Raw genomic sequence first — 22,213 nt, 5'->3', positions numbered from 1 at the left:
CTCAAAAATGCACTGACGAATCCATGTTTCACCATCAGTGCCAAACTATTACATAGGAATAAGCAAAGCTCAAAAATTAATACAAATGATTCATATTCTTTTTTTAAATTCTGAACAAATATTCTACATGCATCTAAGTAAATTAATTAAATATGGCTTCTCTTCTTATTATATAAACAAACCTATACTAAAAACATACTGATAAATCAAACCTGGATTAAATACAAAAAAAAAAAAAAAAAGTGTTCTCATAAATAACTAGAATTATGCCTAAAATTTTAAACAATGAAATATTCATTTCTAAACCAAAATATCTAATCTTTACTTTAAAATTTATGACTGGTATATAAAAAAGGTACCTATAATAACTGCAACAAGCAAAGAAATCTCTTATTTCCAGTAAGGAATATGAAATTCACATTTCTCTATGTTCTTCATATTTCTTTAGGATATGAAGTTTTGTTTCATATTTCTTACTCAGAATTAATCACAGATAATTACAGTTATAATAACCCTTAGATATTTCTAAGATTTTTTTTTTTTTTTTTTTTTTTTTTTTTTTATGTCAAGCTCATATTATATAAGAACGATCTGCGAGATCAGACTTTCAAGTCACTTTCCAGCCAATTGGCATTTTGATTTAAAAAACTTAACATAGCATAAAACATAGCATTTGGTAATCAGAAGTCTTGCTCAGTAGCAAGTTTTAAAATTATATTTTCTACTCAATTCAAACACATTTTATGTAACCTTATGCCTTCTAATACAGTCAATGCCAAATCACGCAGAAATTTAAAACAATGATGGTTTAACAAAAAATTAGGCACTAGAGTTAAAGCTTAACTATCTGGCATACTGGAAAGTTTTCAAGTAACTAATATATTTTAAAATTTTAAAAGTCTTTTTATTTCTCTCCCTTCTTTAGAAAAAATTAGGCACATAAGAGACTTGTACAGTACATATAGAATTATGACCTGAAACAAACAAAAACTATCATTAAACAGTGTAATTTAGCAGCAGTAATGGATAAGCTTGTCATCACCAATGCAATCAAAAGACCTTTGCCTTGATTTTACATAAAATGAATTGATTTTCGATAAGCCGGTATAGTTCTTTCAAAGAAGAATATAAGTTAATTGCTATATATTTGTTTTTTTCCTCTTATTAAAAAAAAATGATCAAGACCTGCCTGAAACAGCATATACTGAAGCATTTACAAAATTACAAAATCCTGGTATCAAGAAAAATATGCATTAATGGGCATAATATGCAAGTTACTTTGAAAACGATAATAGTGGCAGTGTAACATAAAAAATAATAATAAGTGATTTAAGTTTTTTATATGTTATATCTGTAACATGTACTTCTTCATTATCTAACTAAATAAACAGCAACAAATTCAAACTTCTGCCACAGTGACTACAGACAATTTTCATAAATGAATGATTTCATAATTGGATAAATTTGTTTTACTTTCAGATGTTTAAGGCCTATGAAAATGCACTGGCTTTTATAATCAGTATATATAATAATATATAATTATTTTTAATATATTATAATATAGATATTAAAAGTATAATATATATATTAAAAATATATAATAATATATAATGACTTTTCCCCAAAAAATTCTTATATAATGTCTTTTGATATTCAAGCTGAGAAAAGATGGCTGTTTTTACTATTTTAGACCTTATTTTTTTTTCAATTATTTAACTTTTCTATTGTGGATTGCATTTTTTATATACTCAACTGTTCAGAATTTTCATGTATTCAACATTTAGCATTTCCCAAGCCTTCTGGATAGTTGAGCTTTATTATGTATTAATATTCAGTCTCAAATACATTTTTAACAGAATCTTCTAGTTTCAAACAACTGCTTGAGTTTTAATAGCTTTATTTCAAACTAATGATCTGCATCATAATAAAAAAAGTTTTACCTGTTATAAACCAAGCTATAAGAAAGCAGTTCAATAAACTATCTCGAGATCGATGAATTATATGTTCTTGTTCATTTTCATTTCTTCGACACCTTTCTGTGAAACTCAGGATATTTTTTACAGCACCAAATATCCCTCCAACAATTAAATACACTGGAATAAAGTGTTCAACAGGGCATTCTCCAAAATATTTTGATCCTGCAATACAGAAAATTTATAAAACATGCAGTATATTTGAAGATACAAATTTCACAATAAGGTTGTTTGCATACAATGTTAAGTATAACAACAAAGAATACAGTATTATTATTTCACATGAACTTCCAGAATTTATTTGTAGATTATTATTTTATATTAAGACTGAAATAATGCTTAACTAACTAGGTTCATATTCATTTCTTACATGTTATCCCATTGATTGTCAAAGTTGATTACTATCAAATCATGAAAGTCGGCAGAGATCCCGTCAAACTGCTTCTACAAAATTCTGAAAGAACTGATACCTCTGTATTTAACGAACAAACTATATTTAACACACTTCGTCTCTGCTTTTCATAAAAATGATCTTGGTTGATTTCTACTACTCTGTTAGGCTCTCCAATCATCCTGGAAGCTCTGTTAGAATGCTATAACTATGAACTTCAAACAGGTAATTATTCCAATCTATTACTGTTCTGTCAGCCATACACAGCTAACCATATTATATCTAATATATATAGTTTGGATGGTAGGTTCCTATAACTTTGAAAATAACCCACTGCTAGCTTTATCACAGAAGTCTCAAATATTAATATTTGTTTTTTTTCAAAATGAAAATTAAAAAAAAATTACAGCAGTAATAGTTAATTTATATCTTTGTTCATAAAATAAAAACGTGGCTTATCAAAAATCTATCTGGGTTACATCAAACGAGAGTGCAGATATATTATGAGTGTACTGTTATTTCATATTTATCCATAACTGGTGCTAAATTGTACTGCTTGGTGACAGTTTCACAGTCAACAGGATAATATGTAATTACCCTTATGTCTTTAAATAAAAACTAAATACTTTTAAGGACATTTAATGACTGTCAACAACAACCAAGAATTAAGGACCTATCATGCAAGCAGACCTGAAATTAAAACAATTATCTACACAAATGATTTCAATCTTGCAATAATATTCTGAGCACAAAATACACGGTTCCTGCACATGGAAATTAAGTACTTTTAAGGACCATTAATGAAAAAATTAAGGACCTGTCAGAAAACAAGACAGAATAAATTCAATTAAAGATATTATGTATGGCTGAATTAACTTTTGTAATGCCATCCTAAGAATAAAACAGATCCGTAAGCAGGATGTATTATTATTAAACATACTTTAATAAAAATAATTATAAAACAAATTTGAGAATAAAACCAACTTTATAAAATTTATCAAGTTGTATTGAATATTTCACACCAATAATACAGTACGAAGTCTTTAATCCGGACGTCCATAATCTGGACCTCAAAGCTACAAACTTTCTGCGCATGCGTAAACGCAGATAACGGACGGTATAAGCTAGGCTAAAATTATCTAATTATCTATTTCAGTTAATGTTGCAGATTGCGTTGTTCCTTAATCTTTTAATTGGATCTGGCTTATTATTTTTTGCAGACTGTTAGAGCAATTTTATAAAAAGTAAGCTTGAACTTTCGATTACGTCAAAAAGAGTTTCCGATTCTGGAGCTGTCAAGGATCTACAAAGCGAAAGCATGTTTCGATGTCCATCAAACAAAAAGTGGAATTGCTGCAAAAAATGAATAAAGGCATGAAGAAAGTGACAAAGAGGTTCGTGAAAACAAACAAATTTCGATTGACAAGTTAGTCGGTATTCTCGGCACAGCAATTACAGGTCTTGAACAGCGGAACTTTGTAACTGAACAAGAAATTATGTCTGTTTATAGAATTAAAGAGAAAGTATTAGCACATAAAACGAAGCAACTTAAATAACTTACATTGAAAGAAATATTTAATAAAGTAAACAAATAAATATTAAGCTTTTTTTTTTTGTAAATTTTGATACTGATAATGTCTCGATAATGTATCTAATGAGGTTTGTCTTGATCTGGCAAAAGTTAAATAGTCCAAAGCCCCCCCCCCGACAGATATGAAGCAAATTATCATTATAAATTATCATTATGTCAGAAAGTAACTATAAAGTCAGATAAAGGTTTAAATAAGTCTGTTATTTAAAAAGAACTTAGAACATAAATGCTTGTTCTTATGCTAGCAAAATACATTAGTGCTCGTGGTGATGTAATTAAACAGGAACAGTCAAATTCAAACTAAAAATGTCAACTACTAGTCAAAGACTATACAATTTAATTTTAATCCAAGTTGCCTCAGTAACTGTCGTCGTAACAAATTAAAATGTCAGTAGCGATAACGCAAAGAAGAATAATTACAAATTATCACAGCTGACAGAAACTAATGCAGTGTGCAAGTGGAAGTCAGAAACACTGTCTTATAATTAAAAAAGAAACCTCAATTAAAAAACTATCTAAATGATTTGCATTCTGGTGGGGAAAAGGAAAGCTGAAGTTATAATAAAAGTTGAAATTATAAACAACTAGTTAATTTACATAGTAATAACTGTACATATATTCAAAGAATAACTTTCTCTCTCTTTATGTATGCTTCTTTCTTCAATATGTTTCCTCCTCATTTTAGAATTTTTGAATTTAATTAAAGATTTTTGTTATTCTAAAAAACTAAAATACATTTAGAATGTACAGAAAAACCTGCCAATTTTATTTTTTTAGTAATATGAACATTCAGAAAAAATATGAAATTATATATGGTATGGGCTGGTTACACAGCCGGTAGGGCAGAATTTTTAAAATTTAGTGACACATCGAGCAACAAAATCTAGAAATGGCAAAACGTTTAGAATTTAGGACAGGCACAGGGAGCAGAATTTAGGAAGGCACTAGACAGCAGAACTTAGGATCCACAGAGATAGCATCAGGTAGGAAAATGTCTAGTGCAGCCCTATGTATGATGCAATAAGACATACAAGATGAATTTTTTAAATTGTCAGTTTTTAATTTCTTTATTACTACAAAAATTCCTTTCTACATATGCCTGTCCATATGATAAGAAATATTTTTGATATTTTTAACGCTTGTGTCTAGTGAAAAGGAGAGAAAGTAAACATGTTCAATCAAAAAATGACTTCTAGTATCAGAAGTAAAACATCCTGATATTTTTTCATTGCTCTTCCAAAAAATCTCCAAAAAGTAAGAAATTCATCACAAATTTTCTGTAAAATACATCCATTAGGTGTTAGTACCATGAACACATTTTTCATTTTGTCACAATTTTCTGGAACTTTCTAGGATCATGGGTCTACAAATCTTGCCTTCAAATCACTCTAAACTTTCCAAGAAGTTTAGAGTACAATATTCAAAATCCTAAAGAAAAATTTACACAATTTTTACAATGTGAAAAATTACCCCTACCAATTCTGAAACAGTTAGTTACAAATAATTAAGTAGTTAAATACCCTTAGTCATTAAAGTTTTACATGGCCACTATTAAATTTTTTTAAAAAAATATATGTTAAAAAAAGCAATATTAAAATCCCAATCTAATACCATTTCACAGTTTGAAATGCATGCAATTTATAACATTGATTCTTAAACGATAATAGGATAATCACACATTAAAAGCTACAAAACATTTATATTTTGTAGTAACAACACTCAACAAAATATTTATGCATACTTTTTATTTAAAGCCTTTCCAGACATTTTGGTTAACTTATATTAATTTTCTTCTCTTTAAGCATCTTTTCTAATAATTAGAAATTTATTTTATATGCAAACCAATGTTCCCACTAGTGCCGGCATGCTTTTATCTCTTGTCAACATCTCAATAATATATCTAATGAGGTTTGTCTTGATCTGGCAAAAGTTAAATAGTCCAAAGCCCCCCCCCCGACAGATGTGAAGAAAATTATCATTATAAATTATCATTATGTCAGAAAGTAACTAAAAAGTTAGATAAAGGTTTAAATAAGTATCTTATTGAAAAGAACTTAGAACATAAATGCTTGTTCTTATGCTAGCAAAATACACTAGTGCTTATGGTGATGTAATTAAACAGGAACAGTCAAATTCAAACTAAAAATGTTGAAAGAAAGTCATAAATAATAATCATCTGAAAGCTTTCAGATTTTATATTACACCCCAAAAGGGCATTTTTTTTTTAACGTTTCTGTGTGTTACCATTATTTATTATCTGTTCTTTGCATTTAATTATAAAATTCAGTTCAACAGCAATATCACAAAATATTTAAAAAGAGTATATCTTTAGAATTTCTGATACACAGTCTCGCTTGCTGGAAATAAAAATGCTTTTTTTTTTTTTTTTTTTCGTACAGTGTTGCCATTGCTCACTTTGAAATCGTTGAGTTTGTTAATCAAAAATTCACTAAAGTTTTACAAAATATGAAATAGATAATAAAACAAATTCCAAATTTGGGTTAATGAAATCTATCAATGTTATAATGTTTAAAAAAATCATTAAAAATTCCAAGATCTACAAATTTAAAATTTTCTATAAAAACTGATCTTCAAATCGCCAAATTTAGGATTGTTTAATAAAAGAATTCTCATCCCCAAAAGCGAAAAGCTGTTCAAGAGCTCTTCATTAGAAAAAATGAAATAATTTTGAAAAGCTTATGTTTCACTATTTTATCATTACTTTCATGAAATTTATTAATATTTATAATGTTCTACAAAATCATTGAAAAATTCACAAATCTCGGAATTAAATATTTTCTATAGAAATTGATTTTAAAATCACCAAAATATTCATAAGCTGCCAAATTTAGAACTGTTTAATAAAAGAATTTGCATTCCTAAAAGTGAAAAGTTCTTTAAGAGCTTTAATATTCTAAAAAAATCATCGAAAAATTCAGAAATCCCGTAATTAAAAATTTTCTATGGAAAGTTTTCTTAAAAATTGCCCAAAATGCTGACAAGTCGCCAAATTTAGAACCGCTTAATAAATGAATTTACATCCACAAAAGGGAAAAGGTATTTAAGAGCTCTTCATTAGAAAAAATTAAATAATGTCGAAATGCTTATCTTTTATTTCTTGCCCAGAAACTCGAATATCACACTATTTATACTAGAAATAGGAACAAGTTATAACCCATGAACCCATTCAAAAGATAACCATATTTGTCAGTGAATCACCAAAAATATTCCTCCAAAATGCCTATTCACACTCAAAATGGCAGTTATAAAAACAGACAGAAATTTCAGAAGATTAAAATTAAGGACCTTTTGCGATTTTGGGCGAAATTAAGGACTCTTAAGGACCGTACGAACCCTGAAAATAGAAGTATGCAGTATGTATTATTATTTCACACAATCTAATATTTAACATAAAATAATATAGTATGGATTATTAATAAACAGTCCAATATTTAACATATAACAAGTTTATCAAAAAAAGTTTGAATATAAAATCAACTCTAAACAATTTAAGTGGTTAAACTAATAGCATAATTTTTTAAGCATTTATATTTTACACTTACAATAATAACATCCATTTTAAGGAATGTTTACACTATTAAAAATTAACTATTGGTCACTAATAAAAAATTCTTTAATTTTTAAAAATATTCATCAAAAACAGGACTGTTGAAATCACAATCTAAGGAAATTTTAGGAGAAGCAGATAACAAGCATAACTTATTCTGTTTGTTTAAAACAATACCATTAAAATAGGGATGCACAACCTGAGACCTCTTGAAAAATTTTTTGTGATTTCACATATCAGTTGGCCTGCTATACTTAACTGAATGACTGTATTATATCATGATCTTAAAAATGTATAATAAGAGCATTATAATGAAAATACAAATAACTGGCAAAATACAGGCTTTTATGTGCTACTAATTTCATATGAAAAAGCTCAATGCATTTGAGGAAATAATTAAATTATTATGCTGTCTTTCCTTCTTCAAAAGCAAATTATGCTGTTTTTGATTAATAATTTACTCCTGTAGAAGGCAGAATGTCCTTTTCCTCTCCAGAATCATTAAGCCTTTTCATTTCAATCCAATGCTAAAAAAGTATATTCCGTTAATTGTAAACGTTAACACACATCTTTCATGTCATCAGGAAAAATCTCCACAAAATCAAAAATAAAAAGCAAAAAAATAAAATAAAAAGTCATACCAACAATGATCATTGAGAATGGTACAACAATTGTAACACCTAATATTATACTGCAACCAACTGAAAGAGATGGAAAAATACCAAGATGCATTAATACAGTAAACCGAAATTTATATTACATACACAAACAACATTGATTACAACATGGCATTACATGAAAACTAAAAAGAAACCAGAAACAGCAAATTAAATTATAACATTCTTTAAAATTTTCAGCTATATATACATATACCTATACGATTATAACTAACAAGATAAAATTCTGCCTTTAATTTGCAATAGCTCCTAAAGTTTTTTTTTTTTTTTTTTTAATTTGAATGTTTTGCCTTTCTATCCAAAAATAACACTGTGCTTATAATAAATATTTCTCTAATGCATCACTTCAATTAATCCCTGTCACGTAATTCTTACAGGATGCACATACATAATAGCAAAAGTAAAGCTGAAGTTGAATATTCAATGATAATGATAAATATTAATTAAAACTTTTAATCAGCCAACACACATAAATTTGAACCATACCTATTTTGAGTCTAGTATCAATACCTACATACTCTTTGCTGTGAAACAAAGATGCCCACACCTTTTCTTATTCTAATTATATTGCTATGAACACATGAAAAGTAGACAGATAATTACTGAGGAACAGGCATGCATCTTGTGTTAATTTAGCTGCATATGTTTACTGTAAAAACGTTAAAGCAAAAACCAACAACTGCATCAACTGACAATGATTACAGCAGTAGTGCCACTTGATATGATCACATATGTCCATCGCTGTTTTGATAATATTGATAGAATGATAAGATTAAACAATGAAAAAAAATAACCTTTGAAACAGCAAATGGCTGTAACTAGTTTAACATAAATATAACTAAACATATAAATAGGCACTTTTCACAGCATTTTTATTAGAAAATACCAATATTTTTTTACATGACCTGTTCATGATATCTTTCAGGCAAACATTCATTTATGAACAGCTCATAACATTTCTGGAATTTTGACTGATGCTGTAGCCCTAATCTTAATACTTGGGGTGAGGGAGGCATCCCTCACTGGAACAGAACTTGATAATGTAAAATGCAAAATTAGGCAATAAACAACCAACTAAATTAGGCAATAAACAAAATTAGGCAATGTAGATAATTTCTGAGACCTTATTTGGTGATATTTCTTTGAAACTTGGCAATTTTTGTAATACATTTCAAACTTATTTGATGACTTTACTTCAGTTTAAGACATTTATTCTATAATATATAGATCATATTAACTGAATTGTTGACCACACTTAGCAATATATTTTTCATGTTTTGTATAAAAAGGACCGGACTTTGGAAATTGATAACAATATCTGACTGTTAACATTTACTGTAGTCACATTAACCACTTGCGTTCGACTAAACTTCACGGTTGCGGTGTCGTGAGCTACAATATAACAAGCGGTAAAGTGTCTCATTTACGCTGCTCCGCGTCTGCGAGTGCAATCCAGAGCTGTAACTTGAGAAATAAACAATCTCGTTGTTAGGCGACGTGTGCACCACGTTATTTTCATTTTTGTGATACATGCCTATCGACATGGTGTTCACGTCGCTCGTGGTTTGAGACAAAAGCATCTCGACGTGCATTTTAGCGCAAGTGGTTAAGCACTGTCTACTGTACATCTCTATTCAGCAACTTTAATCAATGTCAGTCATACAAAATTTCTATCATTCATATATATATATATATATATAATTGAAAAGCTAATAAGTATTGTGCTGTAAGACCTATTTGGTCTTAAAAAATGTTTGTGCAATATGCTGCAAAAATTATGAAATAATAGGAAGAAAAATTGTAGAGAGTTTGCCAAAAAGTTACCAGGAGCTGTGGCTCCAAGAAATAGTTCAACGCAGTATTTTTTAAAAATAATGACATTGAAGGGTGAAAAATGAGCCTACGTGCGAAATAAAATGCAGAATATAAAAAACTGTTAAAATCAATCGTTACAGTAAAAACCTATCGATGTGATAAGTGAAAAGTTAACACATATAAAAAACTGATCGACGTAACATATATAGATATATATAGATATAGATATAAATACACCTACACACACATATGTATATGCATCATGGATGTATTCCTTAAGCTAAATACTTTTGTTGGATCAATTTTGTTCCTACACATTTTACAAGCTCATAAAAAGGTAAGTATACAAGTAAAAGCTCAACTATCCTGAAAGCTCAAGAAATGCCAAATGCCAGGTATGGGAAAATTTTGGATAGTTGAGCATATAAAAAAAATGCTGTTTATGGTAGAAAAGCCAAATTAATAGAAGAAATTGCATGCCTAAAACTATTTTAAAAAACTACCATCTTAATTGTTATCAACATAAATATTAAACATGTTCATTTAAAATTATGAAAAAGTTCAGGGAAAAAACTGCATTTCAGACATAAAAGCCAATATAATTTACATATGAAAGCGAAACATCTTATCTGATTATGAAATACCCTACTGATCATAAATTTGGTGGCGATGTCACTAAACTTGCATCAATCATTTTGGTAAAAGTTTAAAAGAGCAAATCATTCTTTATTTAGTTAAATACACTGGTTATCATAAATTAAGGAAAAATCACAAAAATCACACTGATATACTAAGTCATGTGTCATCAGTAGAAAAAGATGTAAAATCTTTGTTAATTTTGTTTACTAAAAACAGAACTTCCGGTCTTATTCAAACAGCCTTGTGAGTACTTTATTCTGTAAAGGCCAGCAAACTTCAGAATGAAGGAGATGCTGCTTGTGTTTGCTAAGTATGTTGCCATAAGGTAACGAAAATATTCTCCTGTTCAGAATGGCTTTGCATTGATAAAACTGATTATCTTAATATTGAATGATATTGATTATCTTAATATCAATTCTATATCTTAATATAGAATTGATAAAACTGATTATCTTAATATTGTTTTTTAACATGGTTCTGAATTTAGATGACATACCTTACGCCACAAGGCTGCCCAGTGAATAAAATAAAAGGCTCAGGTAACATCAGATGCCACAGCTCTAACTTCAATTATGTTCCAATGCCTAGCAGTGAGGACATAAGCCTCATCCTAATAAAAACTTACATATTTTTTACTATCAATTTTAAGCTCTTGCATGCATTCATATAAGACTTTATATTCATATAGGACTTAATTTGTTCTCCAGCTGTATGAGTTGGCAGTCTTCAAAAATAGTACATCTTCATGAATATTACTGTTGATCTCATACTTGACATAATAAGTCAAATATGCATCATTCAAAACTTCTTTTGTCTCATCTATTTAAAGCGATAGTAAATATTTCTTTTCATTCAATTGATAAGTCCAGATTCTACTTTATTAATCATATCACTGATTCAGCTTGCAACTGTATTGTTTAAGAGTGACATTAAATTTATATCCTTAGATGATTTTTCACTAAACATTGCTTCAATTACATCTTTTGTAACTGGAAGTAATATGCCATCACCTGTGAATGGGTTTCTCACTCGCATTATGAAGACCTTGCAATAATGGAAGCTTAAAGGCATTTAATAAAATTTCATAAAATGTCAGTCTTGAAAATGTGATAGATAATTGTTATGTGTGTGTAATACAGAATATGCAGTTAAATTTTATTTTTTATCTTTTTTTGGAAATCTACAAGGACTAAATGGGCAGGGTATGAGGGCCTTCAGCGATCTGCGGATGACAGTTTGAGAAATACTGAGCTATTATATTATAATGATAAATTTTAAATTTTATCATGGGTTATATAACACTGCATTTTTATACCTATCGCATGTAAAATTAACACTGTACGATTAAAACACTACATCATCTTTTCTGCATAAATAATTTATTGAATTTTTAAAATATGACTTCATATTATTCCACTTCACAAACCAAAAGCATTTAAAATTAAAAAGAAGGAAAGTTATTAAAAATTTTATGTCATTAACTTACTTGTTCCAAGAAGTAATATAATAACTTTTCTCAAAAACTCCACAAAACTACTAGAATTTTTCCTTGCTTCACGCACTTGTCCAAATAATGACTGATAAGATGGTGGTGATGCTGTTTGAGGAAAAATAATACTATATCTTGTTCATTATTTATAACATTATTCGCAAAAAACTCTACATACAATAATAAACTGCAAAAAAATATTAGTAATTTTTTTACTTAAAAAATAAATAATATTCAGGAATTTAAAGCTCTATATCAATTAACTGCATGTTTAAAGTAATAAAATTCTAAAATTTAATTTTATATTCAACATCTGGCTGAGTTATCCATATCAGTGCTTTTGAAAAATTTCCACAACAGCATAAGTATCCTTCAAATGGTTAAAATACAATGCTGTATCTACATTCTTCTAAACAAATATTTTTGAAAGCAACGTTTTGACATTTTATTCAAAATATTTATAAATTCAATGCAATGAAAATTGATGTGGTAAAAGAATAGATTAAGTGCATTACATTTCGTTATGTACTTAGTAAAAATGATGCAGAAAATCATTAACAATTTTAACAAAAATTTCATGAAAATGCTTTATAACAGATGGCAATCCCCAAGTGGTTGAACTATTTTAATGTTGACTGCATTTTATATGAAAATGATTTTTCTGCTAGAAATCTTTTAAATAATAAAATGGTAAAAGAAACTAATAATAATATGGTAAAACATAAATAAATTGGTAAAAGTCCCAATATTATCATAACAAGAAAGATGAACCACATGGGTAAAGCACATCTAGCAAATAAGTCATATATAATAAACAGTGTACATACAAAATGATATAATAAAGTAAGACAATTTCAAACTAATAAAATTATGTTTATTATCAAAAGAGTAATAAAAGTTTTTTTAATATAATATTCAGAAGGTACTTTTCCGTTTCGCCGGCGCAAATCTCGCCAAGCAGACTTTATTGGTGACATGATACAGTATACACATAAAAAATGTTAAGAAATGTTAGTTCTAAGAATTTTTTTACCTTGAAGGCATAAACATTTTAATATCATTTAAAATTTTATAAATAGTCAATAAAAAATAAATTTATAGTCAATAAAAAAGACAATAAATTTGTAAACGACATTAATTTAAATTTACTATGCTTTCATGGTTCAACATCCTGATTTGCCGGTTCATATCACGTGACCCCAAGTGATCTCATCTCACGTGAACTACACTACAAAAATCTAATTCTCTACACTACAATTTAGAATACAAGTTTAAAATGCAAGAATTATTTCAATTTGTATGAATAGCTTACTCAGAAATCATATAAAACTGCATTGCTTTACTTCGTTCGTTCTCATTAGAATTGATGAATTTAATCCTTTTCTATATTTTCACCTTTGGGTAAGTGATGTGATTGCATCCTAATTGACTTAATCACCGCGAATTGCTTTAGGACATAAATTTAAGCTATTTGGTAAAAATTCTAAGTAATTTTAAGTATATTTAAGAACCTATTAGAAAAGTACTATTATTCTATTTTCGTTTTTAACATACAAATTTTTATTTGCTTCAGATATCAGAATGATCATTCAATGTGCAAATAATTTTTACTTTTATGGATGACCTTATCAAGAAACTCATTTATTATCGCATAAAATCTAAAAATGACACATTTAGGATATTTGTTTTATGTTATTATTCATGCTTAGATAAAAACAGTACTTTTCCGTTTTGCCGCCGCGTATGGCCTTAGGGCATAAAATTGAGCTATCTGGCAAAAATTCTGTGTGATTTTGTGCCAGTATTGAAAGAAACAATCAATCAGATTAGAAATGGCTGCAATTTGTTTTGAAAATGAGGCATAAAAGGTTACCAGAGAGGATATTCCGTTTGGCATCAGTTGTACCACTATTGGTGGCTTTATTGCCTGTGCCGGCAAAAACGGAAAGTACCATTCGGGATAAATCTTTTACATCTTTGAGCATTTCATCTTCACCTCCATAGTGATAAGAAAAACGATAAAAAAATAACATACTGATGAAAAATTAGAGAAGCACATGGTAACTTGTAACAGAATGACCATTTATTGTAAAGAAATCAATGACACTGAAAGGAAAAAAATAGCCATAGAACCAGAAGGACTGCAGAAATTTCAGGAAAAGATTACAAAATTTAGTACTTTCTCATCATCCACTCCCCCAACAAAAATCTATGTGTTTGAACCTGCAACCAAATTTGGGAAGAAACATTTGTTTGGGTATCTTTACATCTATTTCAGTAACGTACCCAGTACCATCTGTTTTATATCCTCCTTTTTCTATCCAGACACATACACTCTTTGAAATTTGTGCCATTGTTTTTCCCATGTGCACAACAATATGTTTTTGAGAACAACATATAATAACTAATTCAGAAGTCAAACAACAAAAATCAGCGTTATATTTACCAAATTTTCACAGGACTAGTTTCGATGGTTTTACCGAACCACCATCTTCAGCTGCAAAACCGCAAATGAACCAGATAGGAAATAATGATTAGATAAGATAAGAAAGCCTGGACAAGAATAAGCAAGTGGAGCCATCTGTTGGTGAAACCAGAACTAAAACATAATTTCTTTAAAGGCCGAAGGCAAATTTGGATTGGAATTAGGATCGTTAACTAGAACAGAAAGATTTTTATGAATGTGAAATGCCTCTAGAAAATCCAGTTCTCCAATGGAAGATGTTTTTTTGAATAATTTTGACAGCAGAAAAACTGAAAGTGTGGTTTTCGGACCAAAAAGACTTCTGTGTTTCATTTTTTCTAACATATGCCTCATGTTCCTTGACGCGAAATTTTAAGGCTCTCTTAGTTTGGCCAATGTAAATTAAACCACACTGGCAAGGAATCCTATAAATACCCCAGGAATTCATATCCGGAATGGGGTCCTTGAGTATGGAACTCGGAATTTTATTGATGGGAGAATAAACAACCCGGAAGTTAAATTTCTGCAAAATATGTGCAACTTTATAGCTAATTGATGGAAAGAAGGGAATGACAACAGAATTTTTATAATCTCCTAAAACAAGAGTGTGCCTTTTAGTGTGTTGAGATGAGAATTTTTTAACTGCTTGATTAATAATGTTGGGTGGAAAGCCCCTGTCAATATTGCTTTTAAATAATTTAGTTCTTCATCAAGGGCTAGTTTGGAGGAGCAAACTTGAAGACCATGGAAAACATAGGAATAAAATGAAGCTAACTTTTGTTTAGTCGGATGACATGATTTAAAGTGTGGTGGAAGGCAAACCGACGAAGGTTTACGGTAAACCGTAGTACTGAAGTTGGATGTGTTACGTGTGACCAGAATGTCGAGAAACGGAAGAGAATTGCAAGTCTCAAGTTCAAAAGTGAACTGAATAGCAGGATCAATAGAATTCATTGTTGAAAGAACTCTATTTAAATCATCTTTATTACCTTCAAACAGGGTAAAAGTATCGTCTGCGTAGCGGAACCATGCCGGGAAGTTTAAAGTTTCAAACAATTTTGATTCATAATAATGCATGTAGATATCAGCCAGGATGGGATTGAGGGGGCTTCCCATGGCTAATCCCTCAGTTTGCTTGTAATATTTATTTTGGAAAACAAAATGTGTTTGTTTCAAACAGAGTTGAGTGAGAGAAATTAGCTCATCAATTTCGATGCAAGAGAAATGAAATTCGCGAAGTCTGGTTTCTAGACATCTTAATGCACCCTCCACTGGGACATTGGTGAATAATGATTTTACATCATAAGAAACCATGAGTAAATTACTAGGAGAAATGTTTTTAACTTTTTTTACAAACTCTATTGAATTTTTTATGGTGTAAATGTTATTGTCTAATAGAGTGGAAAATCTAGAAACTAAATATTTAGCTAATGGACAAGAGGCAGTACCTAAATTTGATACAATAGAGCGGAAAGGAATACCACTTTTATGAATATTGGGAAGAGCATATAATCTGGCACAATTCGCAACAGATGAGATAAGTGAATGTTTTAAGTTGCCTGAAATGATTTGCGAAGATTTGATCGCAGTTTTTATTTTTGACAAGTCCGAAGGTGAAGGATCTTTTGGGATCGGATTATATGGTCCTTCGTTTAAGAGTTTAGTGACACCATCGATGTAAGTGTTCCTATCCATGACGACTATCTGGCCACCTTTGTCGGCCTTTGAAATAATAATATCCGGGTTAGAATAAATTTCACGCAATGTAGCTCTTTCTCTCGCAGTTAGATTTGGTTTCAAAGGTTTATTATTGAATTTTACATTATGAGCGATAAGATGCCTAATCATTTCTTTCTGTGAATCTGAAACTTTACTGAACTTTGAAAGCTTTTTCGATAGGAGCCAAAATCTTTGGAATCGAGGGTTTACAGGTTTGTGAGAAGTTAAAATTATATTTTAGAATTCTTTCTTGTTCTTCTGAAAGACTAACATTAGAAATATTAACTATTGGCTTGATGTTTACAATGGGAAGATTTTTTGAACTACTTGAACTGGAAGATTGTAAAAGAAGTTTTTCGAATTTAACTGCAAGGGTGTTTTTATGACGGTTAACTGCATTCTCCATTCTAGACCAAGACTTTTGTTCAAGGGCAGTGAATTTTGGATATGATTTAGCGAGTTCCAGATGAAGCTTATAGAGTTCACGTTCAATTTTGGACAATTGTTGACGTGTATCCCTTATGACGGACCGAAGTAAGGCAAGCTTGCAATTTAACAGAATTCTTGAAACGCGACTCGAAGGTTTTTGATTAAATTTGATTTGAATAAAATTTGGGATCAATTTTTTACATTTACATTTAAGTAAAAAGTCAAAATGATTCAGGAATTTTTGCCGTTTCAGGCGTAATTTAGTGAAACGATTAACGGATGAAGGCATGATAAACAATACAGAAAATCAAACTAAATTAACTAAACAATAATAAAGCACACACAAAACAGCAGAAAAATCCCTCACTGAAATTAATAGAAAACAAAACGTTTGTAAGCCAAATGCATGAAATCAGACAAGCAAAGCACAATATCCAAATATACAAAATATAAACATAACTTGAAAATTGCAAAAAAGTACTTACCGAAACTCATGCAATCACAAAATGACGGCCACACCACGTGCAAAAAAGAAAGCAAAAAATAAGCCTGTTTGGGGCTTCTATAATTAAGACACAATAACACGCCGAATAAATACTAATTCAGAAGTCAAACAACAAAAATCAGCGTTATATTTACCAAATTTTCACAGGACTAGTTTCGATGGTTTTACCGAACCACCATCTTTAGCTGCAAAACCGCAAATGAACCAGATAAGAAATAATGATTAGATAAGATAAGAAAGCCTGGACAAGAATAAGCAAGTGGCGGCAAATGAACCAGATAGGAAATAATGATTAGATAAGATAAGAAAGCCTGGACAAGAATAAGCAAGTGGCGGATTACATTATTAGGAATTAGAAGGATTAGATTACATTAGCTCAGGGTTCGTATGCTTTTCTGCACATAGAAATTAAGTACTTTTAAGGACTTTTAAGGACCATTAATGAAAAAATTAAGGACCTATGAGCAAATGAGAACTGAACAAATTCAATTAAAAATACTATCTGTGCCTGAACTTCACTTTTGTAATACCGTCCTAAACATAAAAGTAGGATGTATTACTATTAAACATAACTTAATTAACATAATTATTAATAAGTTATAGAATAAAATAAAACTTTATGAAATTTATCAAGCAGCATTAAATATTTTATACTTATAATAGTTGGATATATTAGAAAGAAGATAAGTGACATTTTATTTACGTTTTACTAACAGTTAGATTTATTAAGATTGTTGTTTTACTTCTAAATTAATAGTTAGCCTTTATGTTGATTTTTTTATGTCTCATTTTGGACAGGAACTAATGCAGCAAGTATGTGGAGAACAGAACCACACTCTGTCTTACACTCCATAACACCTCAGTTTAAAAACTATCAAAGCGAATTGCATTCTGGTGAGAAAATAGAAATGGGAAATTATAGTAAAGGCTGAAATTATAAACAACTGGGTAATTTACATAATAATAACTGTACATACTAATAGCAATACATATCTTTGAAGAATCTTTCTTCAGCACGTTTCCTTTTCATTTTAGAATTTAAATTAAAGATTTCTGTTATTCTAAAAACACTAAATTTAGAAAGCAGAGAAAAAGCTGCTAATTTTATATCTTTAGTAATATGAACATTCAGAAGCAATATGAAATACATATGGTAAGGGCTGGTTACAGAGACGGTCTGGCAGAATTTTTAGAATTTAGTGACACACCAAGCAACAAAATCTAGAAATATCAAAACTTTTAGAATTTAGAGCATGCATTGGAAGCAGAATTCAGGATCCGCAGAGATTGCATCAAGTGGGAAAATGCCTAGCGCCAGCCCTGTGTATGATGCATTCAGACATATAATATGAATTATTTAAATTGTCAGTTTTCAATTTCTTTAGTATGAAAAAAATTTCTTTCTATAATGCCTGTCCTTCTGATAAGAATAAAAGCATTTTTGATATTTTCCATGTCTGTGTCTAGTGAAAATTAGAGAAAATAAAGGGGAGATAAACGTGTTAAGAAAAAGATTCTAGTATCAGAAGTAAAACATTCAAATATTATGTTTTCTTTGTTCTTCCAAACTTTCTACGAAAAGTAAGAAATACATCGTAAACTTTCTGCAAAATACATTCGTTACGTGTTAACAGCATGGAGACATTTTTCTGCAATTTTCTAGAATCCTGGGTCTATAAATTTTGCCTTCAAATCCTTCTAAACTTTCTAAGCTGCAATGTTAAATTCCTAAAACAAATCCTAAAGAAAATCCTAAAGAAAAATTATGTAACAGTAAAAAGCCAGAAATATTTTGAGAAAAAATATCAGAGGGAAAAGGTGTAAAATTAATTTTATAGAGAAAACTGAATATTCTGAGAATTCTGAATACTCTAAGACAATGGGAAAACTCTTACCATGAAAAAATTTAAAAAGACATTTGAAATTATTTACATAGCTATTTTGCTTTTGCTAAAACTGTTTCATTAATTGTTTCGTATACCTTGCTTATTTTGCAGATTCAAAATATTGTATAACAAGTGGCCAAAATAGAACTTTATAATATGACAGTGAAAACTAAAAACTTTATATTTTAATGTTATTTTTTAAACATAATTCCAATATTTTACCACTATTTTAATGAAAATTATCCATGTTACAATGTTTTAAAAAAATTTCGAAAAATTCCCAGATCTCGAAATTAAAAATTTTCTACAGAAACTGATCTTAAAATCGCCAAAATGCTGATACGTTGCCGAATTCAGAGCCGTTTAATAAAAGAATTCACATCCCGAAAAGCCAAAAGTTGTTTAAGAGCTCTTCCTTAGAAAAAATGAAATCATTTCAAAATACTTATGCTGCACTTCTTTAACTATAAAACTCAAAAATCCCACGATTTATATTAGAAATAGGAACGAATTATAACCCATTCAAAAGATAACCATATCTGTCAGTTGAATCACCAAAAATATTCCTCCAAAATGCTAATTCACACTCAAAATGGCAGTCATAAAAAACAGACAGCTATTTCCGATGATTAAAATTAAGGACCTTCTGCCGGTTTTGGCCGAAATTAAGGACTTTTAAGGACCAAAAATCGATTCCAAAAAACTTAAGGACTCTTAAGGACCGTACAAACCCTGTTAGCTGCATTAAGGCAGAGCATATGAGCGCAATCTACCACAGTGGCCACATCTCTTTTTTTTAACTTAATTGAACTGGGAACTTAAGGTCAACTGGCTCATATGCGGCAAGCCTACATGCTGGAATTTGAATTCAGATCGAACTACCAGTATTCAGAAATTTTTAATGCCTGGCATTAGTGGGCCTCTTGACAGGAAATTTTCTTTAAAATTCACCGATTCTCCTGTTTGTAATTAGAAAAACACAATTAGCAATTAGAGAAATACAGTGCATAGCTGCTAATCTTGAAATCTGATAAATGAGAAGATTTTTTTATGGATATAAGAAGGTTTTTCAGGCTGTGCAGCAATGCAATTTCAAGAGAATGTCAAACTGACTTAAACTCCTTTTATAATGCATGATACAGGTTATAGAACTATTTATAATGAGACCCTGATGTAAAATATATTACAGTCAAAAGTCGTTAATCCGGACTCGTCGGGACTTTGGCGATTCCGGATTATAGATCATCAGTTTAAATCTGGTAAGATGGCATGCAGAAATTATAAAATTAAAAATATGAAACTGTAATTTATGAAATAAAGAACAATTATGATCTAAAGGGTATCAAAATTTACAAAAAGAAAGCTTATTATTTATTTGTTTACTTTATTAAACATTTCTTTCAATGTAAGTTGTTTAAGTTGCTTCATTTTTTATGTGATAATACTTTCTCTTTAATTCTATAAACAGACATAATTTCTTGTTCAGTTACAAAGTTCCGCTGTTCAAGTCCTATAATTGCTGTGTCGAGAATACCGACTAATTTGTCAATTGAAATTTTTTCGTTTTCAATAACCTCTGTCACTTTCTTCGCTATCAGAAGCAAATTATAATGACGAGGAATTTGATTTAAATCATATCAAAGATGGAGTACATCGAGATGAAATACTACATTTAATAAGGAATTATAAGCCAAATAAAATAAAAACATCTGCCCTGAAGATAAGGATAGTGCTGACAGATCAACTTCCAATTCATTCCGCGGTGTTAAAGATAAAAAAAGTTTAGATAAACAAAGATATGCCTTTATCCATTTTTTGTAGCAATTCTACTTTTTGTTTAATGAACTTCGAAACATACTTTCGCTTTGTAGATCATTTACATATTAATAAATATATATCAGAAATTCTATTTGACATAATCGAAAGTTCAAGCTTACTTTTATAAAATTGCTCTAACAGTCTGCAAAAAATAATAAGCCGGATCCAATTCGAAGATTAAGGAACAACGCAATCTGCAACATTAACTGAAATAGATAATTAAATAATTTTAGCTTAGCTTATACCGTCTGTTATACATTAAACGTGAACTCGTAAACATATTTTGTGCACGCGCACAAGCATATTCTCAGCCGTAAAGGCCTTACGCGATGCGTCAATTCGACGCATGCACAGAAAGTTTGAAGCTTTGAGGTCCGGATTATGGGTGTCCGAATTAACGACTTTTGACTGTAGTAAGAAATTCAGTATTCTAAATTTTATGTTTTTTGGCTACTTTCATTTCATTTTGTGATTTTCTTCAACTTTTATACTGACAAAATGATGAATAGGAGATAAGTTTAAATTTATCAAAATATTTCCAAACACAATGAAAATAAAATAAATAAGTAATGTCAAATAATAAAAATTATTAATTACAACTGAAAATTTCATATACTATAGCAAGTGCAGACAAATGCAGCAAAAGACAAAAAATAAACTCTTCAATTACATTTATGCCCCATTCATTTCACTGCAAAGTGAGCAGATATGTGGATTTGATTATTTTAGTAGAAAAACCTGTTTTTGTGCTCTTATTTGCCTAATGCCTCGCATAGCCACATCAAACATTTAGATTCACTCCATAGTTTGACAGGGGAAAGTACAAAGCTGCATCAGTAATAGTGACACAAAAGAATAAAATTTTAAATCTATGAGCTTTGGCAATCTACAAGGTGATATAATGAAAAAGCAGAATTGGCATCAATGACAATGCTTAAAGTATAGTTTTAACATAAGTAATATGCTTCAATAATACTCTAAAAGTCCACATTTTTCTTTCAATACACTTATTATAAAAAATTCTTCAAAGTCCACTGGATTTTTTTCTTTTAATATACTAAAAGAATTCTTAAAAGTTCACTGATTTTCTCTATTAATTTCCAATGACTTAAATTACACCTCAGTAGACATAATTTATTTTCTCTTTTCAAGCTATAAACTACATTTCTGAACATGTGTGAAATATTTATAACATATTAAAATACATTTAAAAACTAAGCAAACACACATACATTTATATACATGCTAC

General features: G+C 29.6%; 1 protein-coding gene across 2 annotated transcripts in view; it reads right to left on the bottom strand.

The window, feature by feature from the left end:
• Positions 1-22,213, bottom strand: part of LOC118202094 (uncharacterized) — a 44,307-nt gene that overhangs the window by 8,686 nt on the left and 13,408 nt on the right. For both annotated transcript variants that reach the window (XM_085818219.1, XM_085818220.1), the window contains exons 3-5: positions 12,141-12,251; positions 8,165-8,224; positions 1,941-2,138 (exon numbers count right to left, since the gene is read on the bottom strand). In XM_085818219.1, the coding sequence (XP_085674345.1) occupies positions 1,941-2,138; positions 8,165-8,224; positions 12,141-12,251 (369 nt within the window). The remainder of the gene's footprint in view (positions 1-1,940; positions 2,139-8,164; positions 8,225-12,140; positions 12,252-22,213) is intronic.

The sequence above is a fragment of the Stegodyphus dumicola genome, chromosome 6 (genome assembly GCF_044657685.1).
Source record: "Stegodyphus dumicola isolate Sdum_Otavi_A_Nest chromosome 6, ASM4465768v1".
NCBI lineage: Eukaryota > Metazoa > Arthropoda > Arachnida > Araneae > Eresidae > Stegodyphus > Stegodyphus dumicola.
This window is presented reverse-complemented; position numbering and strand designations above follow the sequence as displayed.